This window comes from Bos indicus, chromosome 1, assembly GCF_029378745.1.
Source record: "Bos indicus isolate NIAB-ARS_2022 breed Sahiwal x Tharparkar chromosome 1, NIAB-ARS_B.indTharparkar_mat_pri_1.0, whole genome shotgun sequence".
NCBI classification, from domain to species: domain Eukaryota; kingdom Metazoa; phylum Chordata; class Mammalia; order Artiodactyla; family Bovidae; genus Bos; species Bos indicus.
Genome location: NC_091760.1, coordinates 58670336 through 58687131, shown reverse-complemented (window position 1 = coordinate 58687131; position 16796 = coordinate 58670336). Strand labels below are relative to the sequence as shown.

General features: G+C 45.8%; 1 protein-coding gene across 13 annotated transcripts in view; it reads right to left on the bottom strand.

Moving 5' to 3' along the window:
• Nucleotides 1-16796, bottom strand: part of BOC (BOC cell adhesion associated, oncogene regulated) — a 78212-nt gene that overhangs the window by 37115 nt on the left and 24301 nt on the right. For 9 of the 13 annotated variants that reach the window (XM_070788083.1, XM_019981838.2, XM_019981668.2 and 6 more), the window contains one exon: nt 216-397. In XM_070788083.1, the coding sequence (XP_070644184.1) occupies nt 216-312 (97 nt within the window). In that variant the 5' untranslated portion in view covers nt 313-397. Of the gene's footprint in view, nt 1-215; nt 398-16796 lie in introns of those variants that run through there. The other 4 variants (XM_019981752.2, XM_070788071.1, XM_070788058.1 and 1 more) reach the window with 2 other exon arrangements.

Genomic DNA, 16796 nt, shown 5'->3' with positions numbered 1-16796 from the left:
CATATGTTTGAAATGATTAAAACAGCAAAGTAACAACCAATATGATGTAATTGAGCTCATTTCTCATATTATTGAACATGTCCCCGAAGGTCAGTGGGAAGAAATCCAGGAGGAAGAAGGCCTTTTTAGAGGGTCCTTGTCAAATGATTCTCTCTGACACTAGGGGCAAAGTGCTCCTCCCAGGGGGCCTCAGAGAAATCAAGGAAAACACTCACTCAGGTCCGCGAAGCAGCCCGCCGCAGCCAAGAGGAGGCAGGCGAGTGTGACCTCGGGCTGCTTTCCTCTCTGCATCGCCATCATCCCACGAGGCATGCTGCGTCACAAAGGGTCCAAAGCCAATGTCCCAGAAGCCACCAGAGTCACTCAAAGAGGTACTACAATCCCCTGCCACGCTCTGCTGTGAGAAAGAGAGAGAGAAAGGGCCGTGGTGAGAATGCCTGGGACACTCCCATGGCGGTGACATCCAAAGAGGGGACCTGGCTGGACTGCTGGAAGACCAAGGAACACAACATTCCATTTCTTATCTAAAATAAGCTGCTTTTAAGTTGCTCCTCTGAGCTGGAAGGTGATGTCATGATAAGAATGGCAGAGCCTTGCCCAGGGTATCCATAGCCACAAGGACAGGAGAGCCCAGCAGATGGAGAGGCTGAGACCTGCAGCCATGTCCCAGGCTGGGGACAGTGAATGTTGAGCAATGATGCTGGAAAGGAGGCAGATGTTTTCACCATGTTTTTGAGGAGCCCAGGTGTCCAAAGCCACGTGGCATGCCATGCCACTAATACGGACCACGGTGCGTAGCGCTGTCACAGGTATAATGAATGAAACCTGCATCCCTCATTTAGGTGATATTACTAACACCCCCAGGTGGTGCAGTGGTAAAGAATCCACCTGCCGATGCCTTCCCTGATCTGGGAAGATCCCCTGGAGAAGGACATGACAACCCATTCCAATATTCTTGCCTGGAAAATCCCAAGGACAGAAGAAAACTGGTGGCTACAGTCCATGGGACTACAAAGAGTTAGCATGACTGAGCGACTGATACGACTACTATGACCAATAAGTAACATCCCTAAAGTCTCCAAGCCTCATGAAAGATGTATTTCAACTCATACCAGCTCATCACCAACATCTCTGTTAACATTCTTTGATTCCTGGAACCAACCAACCCTCCTCAGCTTGTCTGTAACCTCTGTACCCCCAGACACAAACACAGACCAAAAAAAAAAAAAAATCACATATCATCCAAAGCCCCTGTTCTTCTCTCTGCCCCTGGTGCTGAAATTCTAGTGTTCTCCATCTCTACAAAGTCTGTACTCCTGACACTGTGTTGCATCTCCACCCAGAACATGTCTCTGGGATCCAGATTGCACTGCTCCTCCAGCCACTGGATGACAGATCTCAGCTATCAGCCACTCTCTTCTTGCCTGCTGAGAATTTTAATTCCTTCTCCTCTTCCACAATATTACTTTTCATGCCTCATTTAGGCTACGGTGTTTAAAGGATTCATCAAAATCACAGAGAGGCAAATGTGTGCACACTTCTGTCACAGCCTAAACCACGGTCTTGTGTCTGTGCTTTTCACTGCTCTATAAAGAGCATGAGACCAACGTGGCAGGTGTGCCAACCTCCTATCAGGCAGGGAGACTTCAGAGTTTCAGGTCCCCGGAGGCAGCGTCACAATGACCTAGGCAGTGGATGCATCTTCCTGAAGCACGCACACGTGGCAGTTTTCATAATTATTTCCAGGAGGGTGACTTAGATTTAAAGTGCTAACTCTTTTGGACCAGTTATCTAACCAGCAACTCTTTCCAAAACTTACAGTCAACCATGAAAACTCAGAGAGGGGTTAAGCTGCCCAACTGAGAGCTGTGTCAGCTCTGCAGTCTCTCGAGTTCTGGCTACCTGCATGGGCTGGTGTCAGAGCTCGTCTTGGGCCTCTCAACCCCCATGGCTCCTCACACATGGGCTGAAGGGTGGGCTTGAGGCTCTTGCTCTGTGCTAGGAAGTACTTAAGATCTGCCTAAACCTTTCCCTTCTCCACGTTCCTCTGGCTCTTCAGCTTGTCACCTGGCTGCTGAGTGAACAGGGCTACATAGCTCTGCCCAACAAGCACCCCTCCAAACCAGATCTTGAACCCAGCTCTACACTGGGGTTTGCAATGTTTTCTAGGCAAGAGGCCTTTCTCCTTGAGTTTTAATCCTTCCCTTTGCCTCGTATCCTTGACATCAGAGGACCGCCCAAGTCTCCTCCACTGTTCTGGAAAAGGACAGGAACATTTTCTAAAAGAGGTTTGAAAGAAAATGTTAAACTTTTCCTGACAAGTATTTTTCTTCTAGGTGTAGATAGAGTTTCTGCTCTTTTTCAGACAATCCAATAGATCCATGCTATTAGAACAGTGAAACGAAGGAAAGCTGCTAAGGATGCGAGCATGACTGGGGAAGGCATGCCTGTTACCACTACAGGTACCTGGCTAAGCTCTTTTCATGAGGTATGCTTTTAATCTTCAGAATCACTCTATAAGATGGGGACCATTATCCCCATTTTATAGGCAAGGAAATTGAGTTCCAGAGGGTAAGTAACTAGCCCAAGGTCGTATAACTGTAGGCCTGGAATGAAACCAGGTTGGGCTCATTCCAAAGTTCTGTGCTTTTAACCACAATAGTAGCCTTTTCATGTTTTTTTCCTACCAGCTTTCTGCACCCAGTGGGTGCTTAATGAACTGACTCTGAACAGGATGAGGCAGAGCAATGAGGAATTTTAACAGTGTAAAATTTTAATTTTCAGATTTCTGAATCCCTGTTTAAGGAAAAGTTCATTAATACAGTTACACACAAAAACCAAAAAGCAAGCCTTTGGTGTCCGGATACTAGTTTTAATCACCCAGATCCTAGTTTTAATTTTCTACTTTCCCTTAATGAAATAACATATTTATCTAGAATATGGCATGAGTGACCAGTTACAGGATTTTAGGGAACTTGCTTGCTCATGACCTGCTCTTTCCATGCTCCAAGAAAGAAAGGAGGAATGGAAGGAAGAAGGTAGCAGGGAGGCAGAATGAAGACAAAGTAATAAAGGGCAGGAAGAAGACAAGCCGACAGAGGAGGAGAGGACGGCTGTTTCTTACCCTAGTGCGTGGTGGCCACGGAGGTGTTTGGGTTGTAAAGTTGACAGAGGTTTTACTGAGGAAATTCAGCCTAGACCCCCTCCTGCTTAACGAGGACCAGCCAAACAATTCCTGTTACTTCTGCACCCTGCCTGATTTATAAGGTTCAAAATGGAAACAGACCCCAATACTGGTGCCAGCCACACCATCCTGCTTTTAAAAGCAACGAGGAGGAAAGAATGTAGCTGGGGAGGGAGGAGATTGAGGAAGCAGGTGTCCAAAGAGGGAGAAAGGAGTTAACTCATGAATCCCCATGACAGGGTTGTAAACAGGTACCCCTCAATGAGCCCAAAGAGGACCCGTGGGGTCTCCTTCGTGTCAGAGAAACTCTGACAACAGTATGGAGGTGGAGGGGTCCCCCAGCCTATGATGTGTCTTATTCAGCAGCTGGGGAAACCGAGCTACTTCCTGGACCAAGTGACCTAGACGGCTTGGTTTAGAAAAATAGTTGCAAAAATATAGATTTCTGAGAACTTTTTTTTTAATGATAAAAAAAGGCAAGTGGGGCTTATCTGGAGTACCTAATTGCAGTGCAACTTTGTCCCACTGTGAAATGAACAAGGTAGAGTTTCAAAGTTGGGTGAAGGCAACAGTAAGGCCTGTTATTTTTCTTGGCAACGCAAAGTCTGTGTAGATCCTTTTTATTTTCTCTGCGTATTTTCAGGAAAAGAGAGCAAGGAAAAAAAATCAGAAGAGCGAAGGGAAAACGAATTCTTGACATGACTTCCTCACTGAGGCCTAGGTACTTTCCATTTTTAAGGGTTATTTGAACACGAAAAATAAAAGCAAGTGCATCCAAGAAGCTGAACTGCTGACATACATGTTCCCACTGAAATAATCTCCAAGCAGACGTTTCTGAAACTTTCCAAAAACAACAGCAGCAGAATACACGTCTAAGGTTGAGACCAAGCACGAGAAATTACAGCCTTGGAGTATTTATTTTGTGAGAGAAAATTACAAACAACCGAGAGTCGATCATCAGCTGGAGGAGGCCAGCTCCACCTTCTCCCAAGAGGGCCGGCGGAAGCGAGAGTGAGCCAGGGGCACCCAAGGCCACATGTCACCCCCGGTCAGCCATGCACTGTAGCTCTCGCAGAGAGAAGCCTCCAACATCTAAAATGCCAAACACCCCCTGTGGGTGTCCCATGACCAGCAAAAGGAGGAGCTGCACAGGAGAGCAGCAGACAGCACAGAGCGTCCTTCTTTGGAAGGCAGCTGTGCTCACCACTCCACCGCCCATGCCACATGAGAGTCTTTCTTAAAAACACCCTTTCAGGGGCAAGAATGAGATCTGACAATGTTCTTATTCCATTGGCTGATGGGGGCTGGTTAGATGAAAAAAGAAGTATTCTTGACCCCAAGTTACATTTTTTCCGTATGTTCACAACTCTGTGGAGTTAAGACAGGCCTTTCCCAAGGCAGAGAGTTTTGCCCTGAGAAGGTGATGCTGAGTGCCTGGAGGGTGTGGGCTGGCAGCCCTTGGGCTCAAGAAGGAGGGTGGTCCTGGTGCACAGAGGCGGGCACAGAGGAGTGACATGGGGGAAATCCTGGGCAGAACTGAGCTCTCAGACAGCTGAATGCGTGACTGTAGGCAGATCCAGGAACAGCATTTAAGAAAGGGCATTTTTTTTTTTCAACATAAAAAGCTTTTACCCACAGATGTAACTAAAGGGAAATATTTTAAATTAGGAGGGACCTGAGGAAATGATAGGACTTCCCAGGTGACGCTAGTGGTAAAGAACCTGCCTGCCAATGCAGGAGACATAAGTGGTTCAATCCCTAGGTTGGGAAGATCCCCTGGAGAAGGACACGGCAACCCACTCCAGTATTCTTGCCTGGAGAATCCCATGGACAGAGGAGCCTGGTGGGCTACAGTCCTTAGGACTGCAAAGAGTTAGACATGACTGAAGCAACTTAGCACACATGCATGCACAAGGAAAAGATAATACCTCAGGAGAACACCTAACAGGTATCTGGTGTTCTAAATGAGGAAAGCCAGGTGCAGAGAAGCTGATGGCCAGTCTTCCAACTAGGAATAGGGATCCAGGATTGCAAGTCAGGTCTCCCGACGCCCAGTCCAACGCTCTTACTATACTGACAGTTGCCTCTCAAAGACTTTCTGGGTCACATTAACCAACTGCTTTAAACTGCTTTTAGAACCAAATTTAGAATGTTTTTGAATTTACTTCCTTATGCATAAAAATGTTACCTGGATCATTAGCTACAAGAATAACTTTCTGTGTCGTCATTTTCATTCTTTTACCATTTAGATTCCAATCTAGAACAATCTCTTATTGTTCTTCACAAGAATGCCTTCAATAGAATTTTCTGCAATGATGAAAATGTTCTATATTTGTACTGTCCAAACTGCTAGGTAGCCACTGGCACTTGTGGCAATTAAGTACTTAAAGTGTGGCTACTGTTTGCTGTGATAAGTCACTTTAGTCACATCTGACTCTTTGCGACCCCATGGACTGTAGTCTGCCAGGCTCCTCTGTCCTTGGGGTTCTCCAGGCAAGAATACTGGAGTGGGTTGCCATGCCCTCCTCCAGGGAATCTTCCCCACCCAGGGATCAAAACTCGTGTCTTAAATCTCCTGCATTGGTAGATGAGTTCTTTACCTGCCAATGTAAGACTAAAGAAATTAATTTTTAATTTTACATTAACCAATAGGGCTAGTGTACATTAGGCAATACAGTTCAAAACTAGTATCTGGAACATCTACCCAGACCACTCTGAGATCACACAGGGAAGAACAACAGTGGTTAGATGGTCCTAAGCATGAGTCATGCTCTAGCCAGCTTCTGATATGTTTCTAGCTTATTCCTTATCCAAAGTTTGTGCATGTGTTTTCTATTTAAAAAAACTATGTGTACTACAATATTATTATAACTACTGAGAAGAAAAAAATATCACCGTGACCTATCCTACAGACCACCATCTATAGGATATGAATTTGAGCCAATTCCAGGAGACAGTGGAGACCAGAGGAGGAGTCTGGCAGGCCACAGTCCATGAGGTCACGGTCAGACATGACTTAGCGACAGAAAACAACAAATGCAAGGTACTGTACTAGAAGATGGATTCTGTCCTGAGAAGCTTGAAATAAAGCTTGGAACGTGGGTCAATCAGTGCAAATATCCTTTAACTCCTCATTTCGCAGCCTGCTCTGCAGTTGGCTTAGGGCCACGTGACCATGGGACACGTGTCGGCCATTGATGTGTAAGTGAGCATGTTCTGTGTTACTTCTAGGCCAAGACAGTCAAGAGCTAAAGAATAGGGGGACTGCTTCTCCCTCCTTCCATTGCCAATGGACCACATCCCATGTTTCAGAAACCATAGCTACGAGATGGAAGAAGACTGCACAGTCTGCGACAGAATAATTCATTGTTGCATAGAACCACTGAAGTTTTGAGATTACTCTCATCTAACAATTTCAGCATTATTTACTCCAAAACCTTAATGGGTCACCAATTTAGTCACAAATGGGAAGTGGCAAATGAGATCAGAGGGAGGAAAGCATTTTCAATTCTAGGCCTTCAGGAAAAGCTTTTCTGGATACTGGGTTTGAAACTGGGCTTTCTGAGATATGCATATAAAGAGCTGGAGGGCATGTGGAGGGTGACACTAACCTGGTGGGAAGAGTCTGTCTGGAGGCCGGTGCATCAAGTAGACACTTCTCTTCAACAGTGGTCTCCTAACCTTTCTGATTTTGCTCCCTCATGAGAAAAATGTTCTGGGCAAATATCCCTAATAAACACATATTTATTTACAAATAAAATGCACATACTGCCAAACTAAAATTTAAGAGTAGGTAAAAGTGAAACCATATTTTAATGACATGTTAATCATGACTGTCTTATAATATCATTAAGCTAGTACCTTAAGGCAGAAAGCCTATTTAGGATTAGATTTATCATTAATGATATGGATGTAATCTCTTTCAAAGGGACTGCATGAAAGTTAATTTGTTGAGTTCTCATCAGATGTGATTCCAGTATTACTGTTTTTACCTCCTAATGTGACTTGAGAAGGGTCAGCTCTGCTGTTTTCATCCTGTTTACAAGTGCCTGGATTATCAGCATACTCTTCAACCTAGTTTCTTTGCAGCAATCTCTTCAAGCCACTTGAAGAGATTGTGAGGGTTAATTTAGTTAAAACTAAATAATATAATCTGTAAATCCACTTAACAGAGAACAGGAGAGCTGGGGAGTGAATGATTAATGGACTGAGGTCCCTGTTGTCACGCCTTCCAAGCAATGAGGATCTCTGCCCAATGTATAGACTAAAAGCATGATCATCAATCCTGATACTAAATATCAGAAAAATGGAATGTCTTTCCTATTCCTTCTGTGGACAGAAATAAACCTTTAAAAGAATCTCTACTATTTTCTTCCAGTGCCCTAATGGAATATCTTGCATCTCCCCTTTGGAGTTTGCACCCCACTATGGGGACCATTCTAAAGGAATGAGAAGGGGCAAGGAAGAAATTGAGATTGGGTCATGCCACAGAAGACTAGGAAGAAGAGATGGAAATTAACATCATAGGCAGAAGGCAACTATGATGGTTCTGAGAAGAGGAGTATATAATCAGATGCATTTTGAGGAGATTAGCTAATCCCAATTCACATCGAACCCAAAATTTTAAACAAGCTGCTAACCAACATGGACAGTGCTTCTTTCTTCTCTGGGAGGTAGATTCCTTTCCCATCCAGCCAAGGGGAAAGGAAGAGTCTGGACACAGTATCTGGGAGGAATCCCCCCTCAGAGAGAAGCTACTTTTGCCTTCAAGTAAAGAGCTCTGGTCTCTTGATTTGCCCACTAGACAATTTAATCCTCTCCCACCTCCACTGTATGAGGAAAAAGTTACTAAGGGATCTCATTTCTTTATCACATATATCTTTTCCTGAAATGGTCTCATTTCCTCAAAGAGTTGTGTTTTTTTTTTTTTAATCTACTTTTAAAGACAGAAAGACAGAGGTAAAAAACTCTACAAACCTTATTGCCAAAGTAGAAAAAAGAGAGAAAAGGAAAACCACTTCCTTTCTTCCACACTCGCTTCTCACTCCCCCCACCCCTATTCCATATAAATTCAATTTGACAACCCTGCTAATTGGATAAACGCAGCTCCTACACTCCTAGAAGGCCATTCGCTTTTCTTTTTTTTTGTTTTTGGAGGGCTCAAAACAGGGTGATTGTGCTGTTCTTTAACACGAATTCCATCTGCTTTATTTCTCTCTCTCCATTCAGGGCTCCTCTTGAATATTTATGAGGCCTTTCCTCCTCGCCTATCCCTTCCACCCCACCTCTACAGCCTTCCACAACGCCCCCCTCCTCCACTCTGCACCTCCAGCCTCCTCTCCCTTCTCTCAGAGCTGGACAAAAACCTTCCAAATGGCCCCCCCTCCTTGCTTTAGATAAACACAGGCAGTGTCAAGTGTGAGGAGTAGGGGGAGGTGTGGAGGGGGTTCAACTGCCAGTCAAGCCCCCGGCCTTCAATGAGGCCCAGGGGCCTCCCCTAATCTGCTGCATGCTTGCCATATGGGGGCTGTGTTGCCCGGGGAAACACTAACAGGCAGAACGGAGCTTAATAGAGTCCATATTCATTGTAATGCAGTGAGATAGCTCAAGGCACCACTGCCTCTTCGGTCTAGTTTCATTCTTTCTTTCTGTTTTTTCTCCCTTTTTCCTTCTTTCTTTCTTCTTTTTAAAAGGACTGGGTCCCCAGAGAGCTCTAATCTAGAGAGGTCTGAGCTGGCAGAAAGGCAGGAGGGAGGAAGTGAGGTGATGCTGAGATGGGGCCTGGGCTTGGCAGCAAGAGGTAAGGAGTGGGAGCTCCCCGGAGAGCAGAGCAGCATCTGTGCAGGGCCTGGGCACGTGCTGTTGCAGGTGTGTGCAGTCCGTGCCCATGTGGAGAGACAGCGTGGTGGGTGGGCATGGCCCACTGGGGCCTCGGACCACAGACTCTTTCCTGCTTATTCAGCTTTCTATGCCTAGGTACCCACCCCTACCTACCTATCCCCCAGCACCCATCCCAGTCAGTTTAAGGGCATTCAAGTCAACAACACCTACCTCCCTGAGCTATCAAGCCTGTAGTCAATCCCTAGCTCTCCACAGTTGCCTTGAAAAAGTCACAAATTTTGCAATAGGATGAAACAACTTTACAAATAAATCGCTGTAGGGGTTTGTAAAGGAGGACACACCAGCCTGCCAAGCTGGGGTCCACTTTCTCCCCTGGCTGGTCTGGTGCTGCCTGTGGTCTGCCACAGCCAAACTAAGGGCATATGGGGCCTCCAAGTCAATGGAGTGGGTTGTCTAGCAGATGAAGCCGTGTCGTGAGTATATCGGCCAGAAGTGAGACTTCGGGCTCCCCGAGAACAGAGGTGATCTTTCCTCAGGGCTGAGAAGGGAAGGAGGGGAGAGATGGTAAGGAGAGAACAGAGTACATTTCAGCTTCTCAGAAAAAATGAAACTGGTGCCCAAGCTCTGATAGAATTCCTAAAGAATAAAGAATCAGTTTTGTAAGCTGTGAAACATAGGCTTTTGTTCTGTGACCGTGAAAAATCACAAATTTAGAATCAAGATAGAAAATAAAACCAAAGAAAGACTATAAAAACTTTTACAATCTCTCCTACAGTTAAAATTTTAATCCCATGGTCTGGCACACAGGAAGAGCTCAGCAAATGGTGGTTGAAGGAATGAACCATGTACATGCTCCTAGAGTTGTACTAGCCCCAACCAAGAACTTGAAACTCCTAACCCAACTGACAACTACAAGCAGGGTCTGTGGGGGTAACAATGGCTTTAAAAAAAAAAAAAAAAAGCAAAATGCTGCTGCACCCTTGCTAGGATTGCCCCTGCCAGAGTGATGCTAGCACCTACTGTACGGCCCTTTCGTCACCTGCCTCGCCCAAAGTCCAGCAGGCTAGGCCAGATAAAACTGTTCAAACCAAGGCAGGTGCCAGTGCTTGCTGTGGTTTGTTTTTGTCCTCCAAGCTTGCTCTGTTCTACTCCCCACTAAAATGCCATCAAAAATCTGTGGTTTCTTAAGCTCAACCCCCAGGGCAGGTCGGGGGGGTGGCGGTGGTGGTTGGGGGGAGGTGAAATTGGGCAAGACTGTAGGAGAGTATATAAAAGTTCTCATCATGTTTCTTTGCTTTTGATTCCAAGGCCCTGTATCCCAGCAACCCTCCAGGAAATAGTACAGTGGATATTTCCAGAGCCAGGTACATTTTCAATTCCTAGTTCTAAAACCTAAATAGCATTTGGTTTTCTGAAATGCTACCCAGAGGTCAGTCTCAGCATCGTATCCATCTAATCCATCAATTAGGGACCTATGAAGGTCTGAAGACCATGAACCAGAGTAGGTGAACACACACACAACTGCACACGGCTGACCTGGACCCTGGGCACTTGCGATCCCTGCAGAGGAACCTTCCCCTCCAACTTCTGTTCCTATTGGAACGGAAGACTCCTGTACAGAGTCCTATTCCTGGTTTTTCTGACTCCATACATTGCATGTTACAGACAAGTGTGTGGGAACACCTGGGGTCACCACAAAGAAGCAAGTGGGAACAGCTGGGGTTCCGGTACAGATCAGTGCTGGAGTGCTTGGGGAGCACAGCAGAGCGGCCACGCTCTCCCCAGCCCTCCCAGCAGTGAGCACTTTGGTCAGTAATCTCACCACGACGTGTGTGATGTGGCGAGACCAGAATGGCAGCTCTTCAGGAAAGCAGGGACAGCTTCTCTGGTCCAGACCAATACTTTTCATTTCCCTGCTCAGAGGAACCCCCTGCTTCTTCTCCAAACACAGACTCAAACCCATCTACTCTTCCCCTGTCTTACGTAAAACAATGTAACGATTCACCATCCACTTAACTACCTCACCTGGGACATATCCTTATCTCCAAGCTCCCCCAACCACTCCCCGATCCCCTACCCCAGTATCTGATTAGTCCTGTGGACTCTTAACTCTGGTCGGAGCAACCAGAGAAACACCAGGCAAGCCACATACAGTGTTTAAAATTTTCTAGTGGCCACACTGAAAAATCAAGTAGAAATCATTTTATAATGTCTTTTTTAACACAATATATCCAGAATATTATCAACACATAATCAATATAAAATTATTAAGTGTTTATATTTTGTCTTATACCAAGTCTCCTAAATCTAGTTTATGTCTTCTATGTACTACACATACCAGCGCAGACTAGCCACCACTCAGGCACTCAGTAGGCACATGTGTTAATGGCTACTGTGCATCAGACAGTGCGTGTTGAGGGCCCTCAAACTGGCTCCCTGATTTTCCTCTGCCCAACTAACAAGCCTCCACATTGTCACCTACCTTCCTTCTAGAACATCAAGCTCAACCAAACAGATGTCATCTTTACATCTTCTAAAGATGACCCGTGAACAACTACCATTCACTGAGCAATGCCTCCTATAGGCCACAATCAATAATTGGCCTGGTTTGATATAATTCTCACAATGGCCCTGTACAGTAGGTGTACAACCAACTTATTTTATAAATGAGGAAATTAAAGCTCAGAGTGATTTAATATTTTGTCCAAGATCACACAGATGGCAAACCAGAGAGTTAAGATTTGAACGAGGTCTGGCTGACTCTTAAAAACTCTTTTCGCTCTACCATACTGATTTAAATAAGTTAAGGTGGAATAACCGATGGACTACTGTGCAGCCATTAAAAGTGATAATTAGATCAAGTAGCAACATGAAAAATGTTTAAAAGATATTAAGGAAAAAAACAGATCTCATTTTGTTAAAAGCATTCAAGCACTTGGGGGAGGGGCCTGGAAGTGAATATGAAACAAAAGCTGATTTCAAAGTTGATTTGAAAATGTGAAGGAATTAGGACTGATTTTTTTTCTCCTTTTGAGTTCAGTTAAAAACAAACAAGCAAATGAGCTAATAAGACTCACATCTTAGCTTCCCAACCTTGAAATATGACTAAATAAGGTTCAAACTCCTTCACACAACCTTGCAGGCTCTTTATAACTGGGCTGCAGTCAACCTTCCCCTTGTCTTCCTCCCACAAGTCCTAAACCCTGGGCAAGCTGCTTTTTCACACTTTCCTTCTCCCAGAAACATCTTCTCCCTTCATGATCCTTCAAAACTGACCTCCATGTCACTGTATAATGCCTCCAGTGACTATTTCTCATCCCAGCTTCCACAGCAGTTTGCACACCTCCTGCAACATTTCCATGATGATATGTGGATTTGTCTGTCTGTGATGTGTCTCTTTTCCCAGAATATAAACTTCCCGAAGGCAAGGATGTGTCCAATTCATCTCAGTAACCCGAGCACCTAGAAAAGCCTTGGCACATTAGGGGCTCAGTCAATGTCTGCTGAACCAAAGGGTTTATTCAGATTAGAAATTTGGGATTGAGAAAAAACATTAATCTGACCCATGCACCTATAGAAGGAATGTACAGAGACACGTTTATCAGTGGTGGAACCAAGGGGTTTTTCTACGGGGAAACGACTTTAACGGTGGCCTTTATTTTTCAAACCCAAATGGCCCTTGGATGAGTAGGCAGCCCTTGTGGAAGACCAAGTGCCCCAGCACATGCTCTTGAGGTTTCACTCAAGAGCTTTCTTTATTTTGGGAGAACGAACACCCAACTAAGCCTCAAACTTCAGGCTTCTGCAGCCCCTGAACTGCAAGGAATCTCATCTAGGATGATACTGTGATTGGGTTTCATCTAGTCAGTGTCAACATGGCCTGAGCTTGAGGCCAGTGTGGAGGGAGGCAAGCAGAGAGGGAAGGGAGAAGGAGAAAGAAAGCTGTTAAGTGAGAAAGAGGACAAGTTGAGGCCTGAACAGAAAGCATGGGGAGGGTAGGAGAGATGAGAGCAGAGCTGTGGGTAAGGCCACTGGATATGCTGAGCACACACTCCGTGCCCAGCCCAGTGCTAGGGTGCACACACATGATCACTGTCACAGCCCAGGGAGTGCTACTGTTCCATTTAGAGATGGGGAGAGAGGTTATGAAAACCCCTCTCGATGCTTTACTGCAAAAGGACATTAGGGCTCATCTGAAATTTGTATCATAGACAGAGCTTCTCTACTCAGTGACAACACTGAAACTCTGTAGGATCAGGTACTGGAGAACCTCAGGTTTGGCTGGGAGCTCTGCCACTTCCACCCTTGATAGGGGAGGTGCCTCTGGGTAAATTGCTTAGTATTTTCCACTGAAAGCCACTCACTGCAGGTCTAATTTCCAACAGTGGCATTGCCACCTGGTGGGCTTTGAGATGAATGTCCTTTAAGACTTAAGGACACGTTGCATTTGAACTCCAGACACACGTGCCATGTTCTCTGTGCTCATTGCTCCTCGTAAGCTGTACACAGTGAAGCAACGGCGTGATGTTGCTGCCCTACAACACATGCATCAGAAGTTCAAGAAATATTCTTTGTTGGAAAAAAGCAGTAACACACACATTCTATAGTGCTTCACAGAACCTCACAACAGCCTGATGAGATAGGCGATCCTCAGACGGTACTATAATTCCCAAGTTTGTGGCAAGACAATTCTAGCCTCTCCATCTCCACCCAACACTAGTCAACATTTATATCACTTAAGCTAATAACCTCTCCTGCCATCCCCCTGTTTATGCCCTCTCTCTGCACTTTCTTGATGATGATAATGATGATAATGATGATAATTTCTCTGTGGTGTCTCTACTTGTTCGCAGAGAAAAGGGAAAGATCCCTGTCAGACAGCAGGTCATTTGGGACAAGACTTTATGGAGAAGTGTTTATAGAAAGGAAAACACACCCTCAGCCCCTCTGTGACCCTCCCCTCACTCCCAGCCCCAGAATGGAGCCCACCTCCAACCTCATCAGTTAGCGCACAAAGCCACAACAACCCACCTGCTCTTTTGGCACCTACCTGTTTCTAATCACAGCTTATGGCCCAGGCTATAGCCAAACAAGTAAACAATAAAGTAAAATGGTTAACAGTGACTGGAGCGGAAACAGGAGCATCCGCCTCCAAGGCTTTTGATGTCCATGGCTAATGCAAGATCCAATGTAAAAGGAGTTAATTAGAGCTCCGGGAGACGCACCAACAGTACATAAACCAGTCCCAGACCCGAACAGCACTTAAGGCAGATCTTAACAGCTTAAGTCCTATCTCTTAGGACAAAGGACTTTGGACAAGTGAGCCATGTGTGAACACAAACCTTGCTATCATAAGCCGGCTGGAGAGAAGAAGGCCAGAACACGGATTCTGCTGAAAGGTGCCCACTGAGACAATGGAGCCCTGGGAAGAACAGGATATGTTATCCCAGGAAATAACACCTGAGAGCAAGTCTGCAACATACACATAACCACAGAAAAGGCATTTTTCACAAATGATCCAGAAAATAACAGGATTTGGCTCCAAAGAAGAGTAAGACAGACAAGGCTGCTCTGCCTAGTGTTCATGCTGAATGGAGCAGATAAAACAGCTGGCAATGCCAAAGTCACTCCTGACAAGAGGTACAAATCCCAGGGTGGGCTTAGAGCAGGATTCAGGTCAATTCAGCAAAACCACACTAAGCACCCACTAGGTGCCACGCACTGTATGGAAGATGGAGGGGATGGAGAGAAAACCAGGCAGTTTTCCACCCTTAAAGAACTTGGCACCTAGTCAGCGTTCACTTTGACAACATCTTTCTACTTTACTCAATGCAGCAGGGCCTCGAGAAAAGATCAAAGACAGACTGGGTTTTATAAAGTGCAGGCAAAGAACCAGAACTACTAGCAAAGGCATCAGTCACGACAAAAAAATGTGGCACACACTCGAGCACATGCACACACACACATGTGTACACTCAGGCCCAGCACAGCACAGAAGGTCAGTCCTCCAACTTAGTCCTTTTCACAAGTGCTAAAAGAATCCCCCTTTTCATCATCCATGCTCATTCCTAGCATAGTCCTGGGAGATTTGTCCTGGGAGGAGGAGGGAAGAGAGTGTGAGGAAAAGCAGGCACCCAAGGAAACTGGCATCCCTTCGCCAGGCACGTCCCCAGCATCCACTCTATGTCAGGCAGCAGTTGGGCCAGAAGCTCTTGTCACACTGCATGTATCAGTGTTAATTGTTTACTGGCTACTGGACCAAAGGCTTCAGGGATCAGGAATGTCGGTGATCTTATTACAGGGTGATCTTCAGTGTCTAACACTAGGTATTCAGCAAAGACCTGCTGAGTGAATGAACAACAGCTGGAGACACAAAAGTGAAAGGGTATGAAAGAGAGGAGAGAAAAGTGTAGTCACATAGTCAAGAGGGAACTTTTTCTTAGGACTTCGACTTACTCTGTTAGGCAGCATAATTACCACCAATTCCAACTAAGCGGCCACGTGCAGTCGATTTCTATGCCCCTTTCTCATGATTAGCAACCAAGGCCCCACACCCGTACCTTCCTCAAGACTCAAAACTGGTCTCGGGTTCTGTGACCCAGAGTGATGAGACTCAGGCTGCCACTTCTTGACCTGTGTGCTTCTGTGGCTGATTCAAGCCAAGTGCTGGGCAAAACCAGCCCCAACGCCAACACACGGACACACACTCACACATCAACCCCTAACACACAGACACACGTGCCCCCCCCTTAACAAGCTCATGCATACCGGCAGGAAATCTGAAGCATTCAACTGAAAAGCTGAGCCACGGGGCAAAATGGCTGAACTGCTAAGTCAGGGCCTGACGGGATCAGAAGCTGCCTCTTTTCAGTTGGCCTCTGACCCAACTGCCCTGTGAAACTGGCAGTGTCTCTCCTAGACTCTCCTGCAAGCAGGAAATCCTGACCCCGACATTCAGGAGGAGGCATTTTGACACGGGACAATAAAATCTCTCACACAAGAATGCTGAAGCAAAAACATCACATTAGCGAATTATCTAGAGTAACAATTGATACGAAGCAGCTTTTCAATAAATGACAGCAACTCATTCAATCTGAGTAACTTCCTTTAGGGTTACTTGAGGAAGGCCTTCCATTAGTCTGATCCCTGTTGCAGACTTGCTTCTGGTATTTCAACTAAAGAGGTTTAACAACAGGTAAATACCTCAGGGGCCAGACCCTGCCTCCCAGGCTTCGCATGCACCCTGCTCTGGGCTTGTACACTCAGTGCCTCTAGGACAGGCAACACACACACACACGCGCGCGCGCGCATGTGCACATGCGCTAACACAGCAAAAAACTCCAGCTCTCCAGCTGGTAAGTACGCTTTAGCATCATGACAGTTTACTTTTCTCCTATCTGACCTCAAACAAACAGACTTTCTTCACCTCTCTGACCCCCAAATATACACATTCATTCCCTCACCCACCCCCAATCTTCCTCACTTAGAAAGCTCTTTTAAACCACCTAAAACTTCAAATAAATACCAATCTGGAAACCTGAAGCATGCTCCAGTCCAACCGTCTGTCCTTGTCTTCTGCTGGAAGCGTGGGACCCCAACTCCTGTCAGCTCTCCCCAGCGTTGAAGCCCAGTGGTCTGGGAGCAGGCTGACACACGCAGAGAAAGCAAACAGATGGCATCATGCCAGCTGGGTCAGGCACCACTATTTATAGCCTAACAAAGTGTGGGGGGAGAGGGATGGGCGACGTGTTGAAGGGGTGGGGAGAGTCTG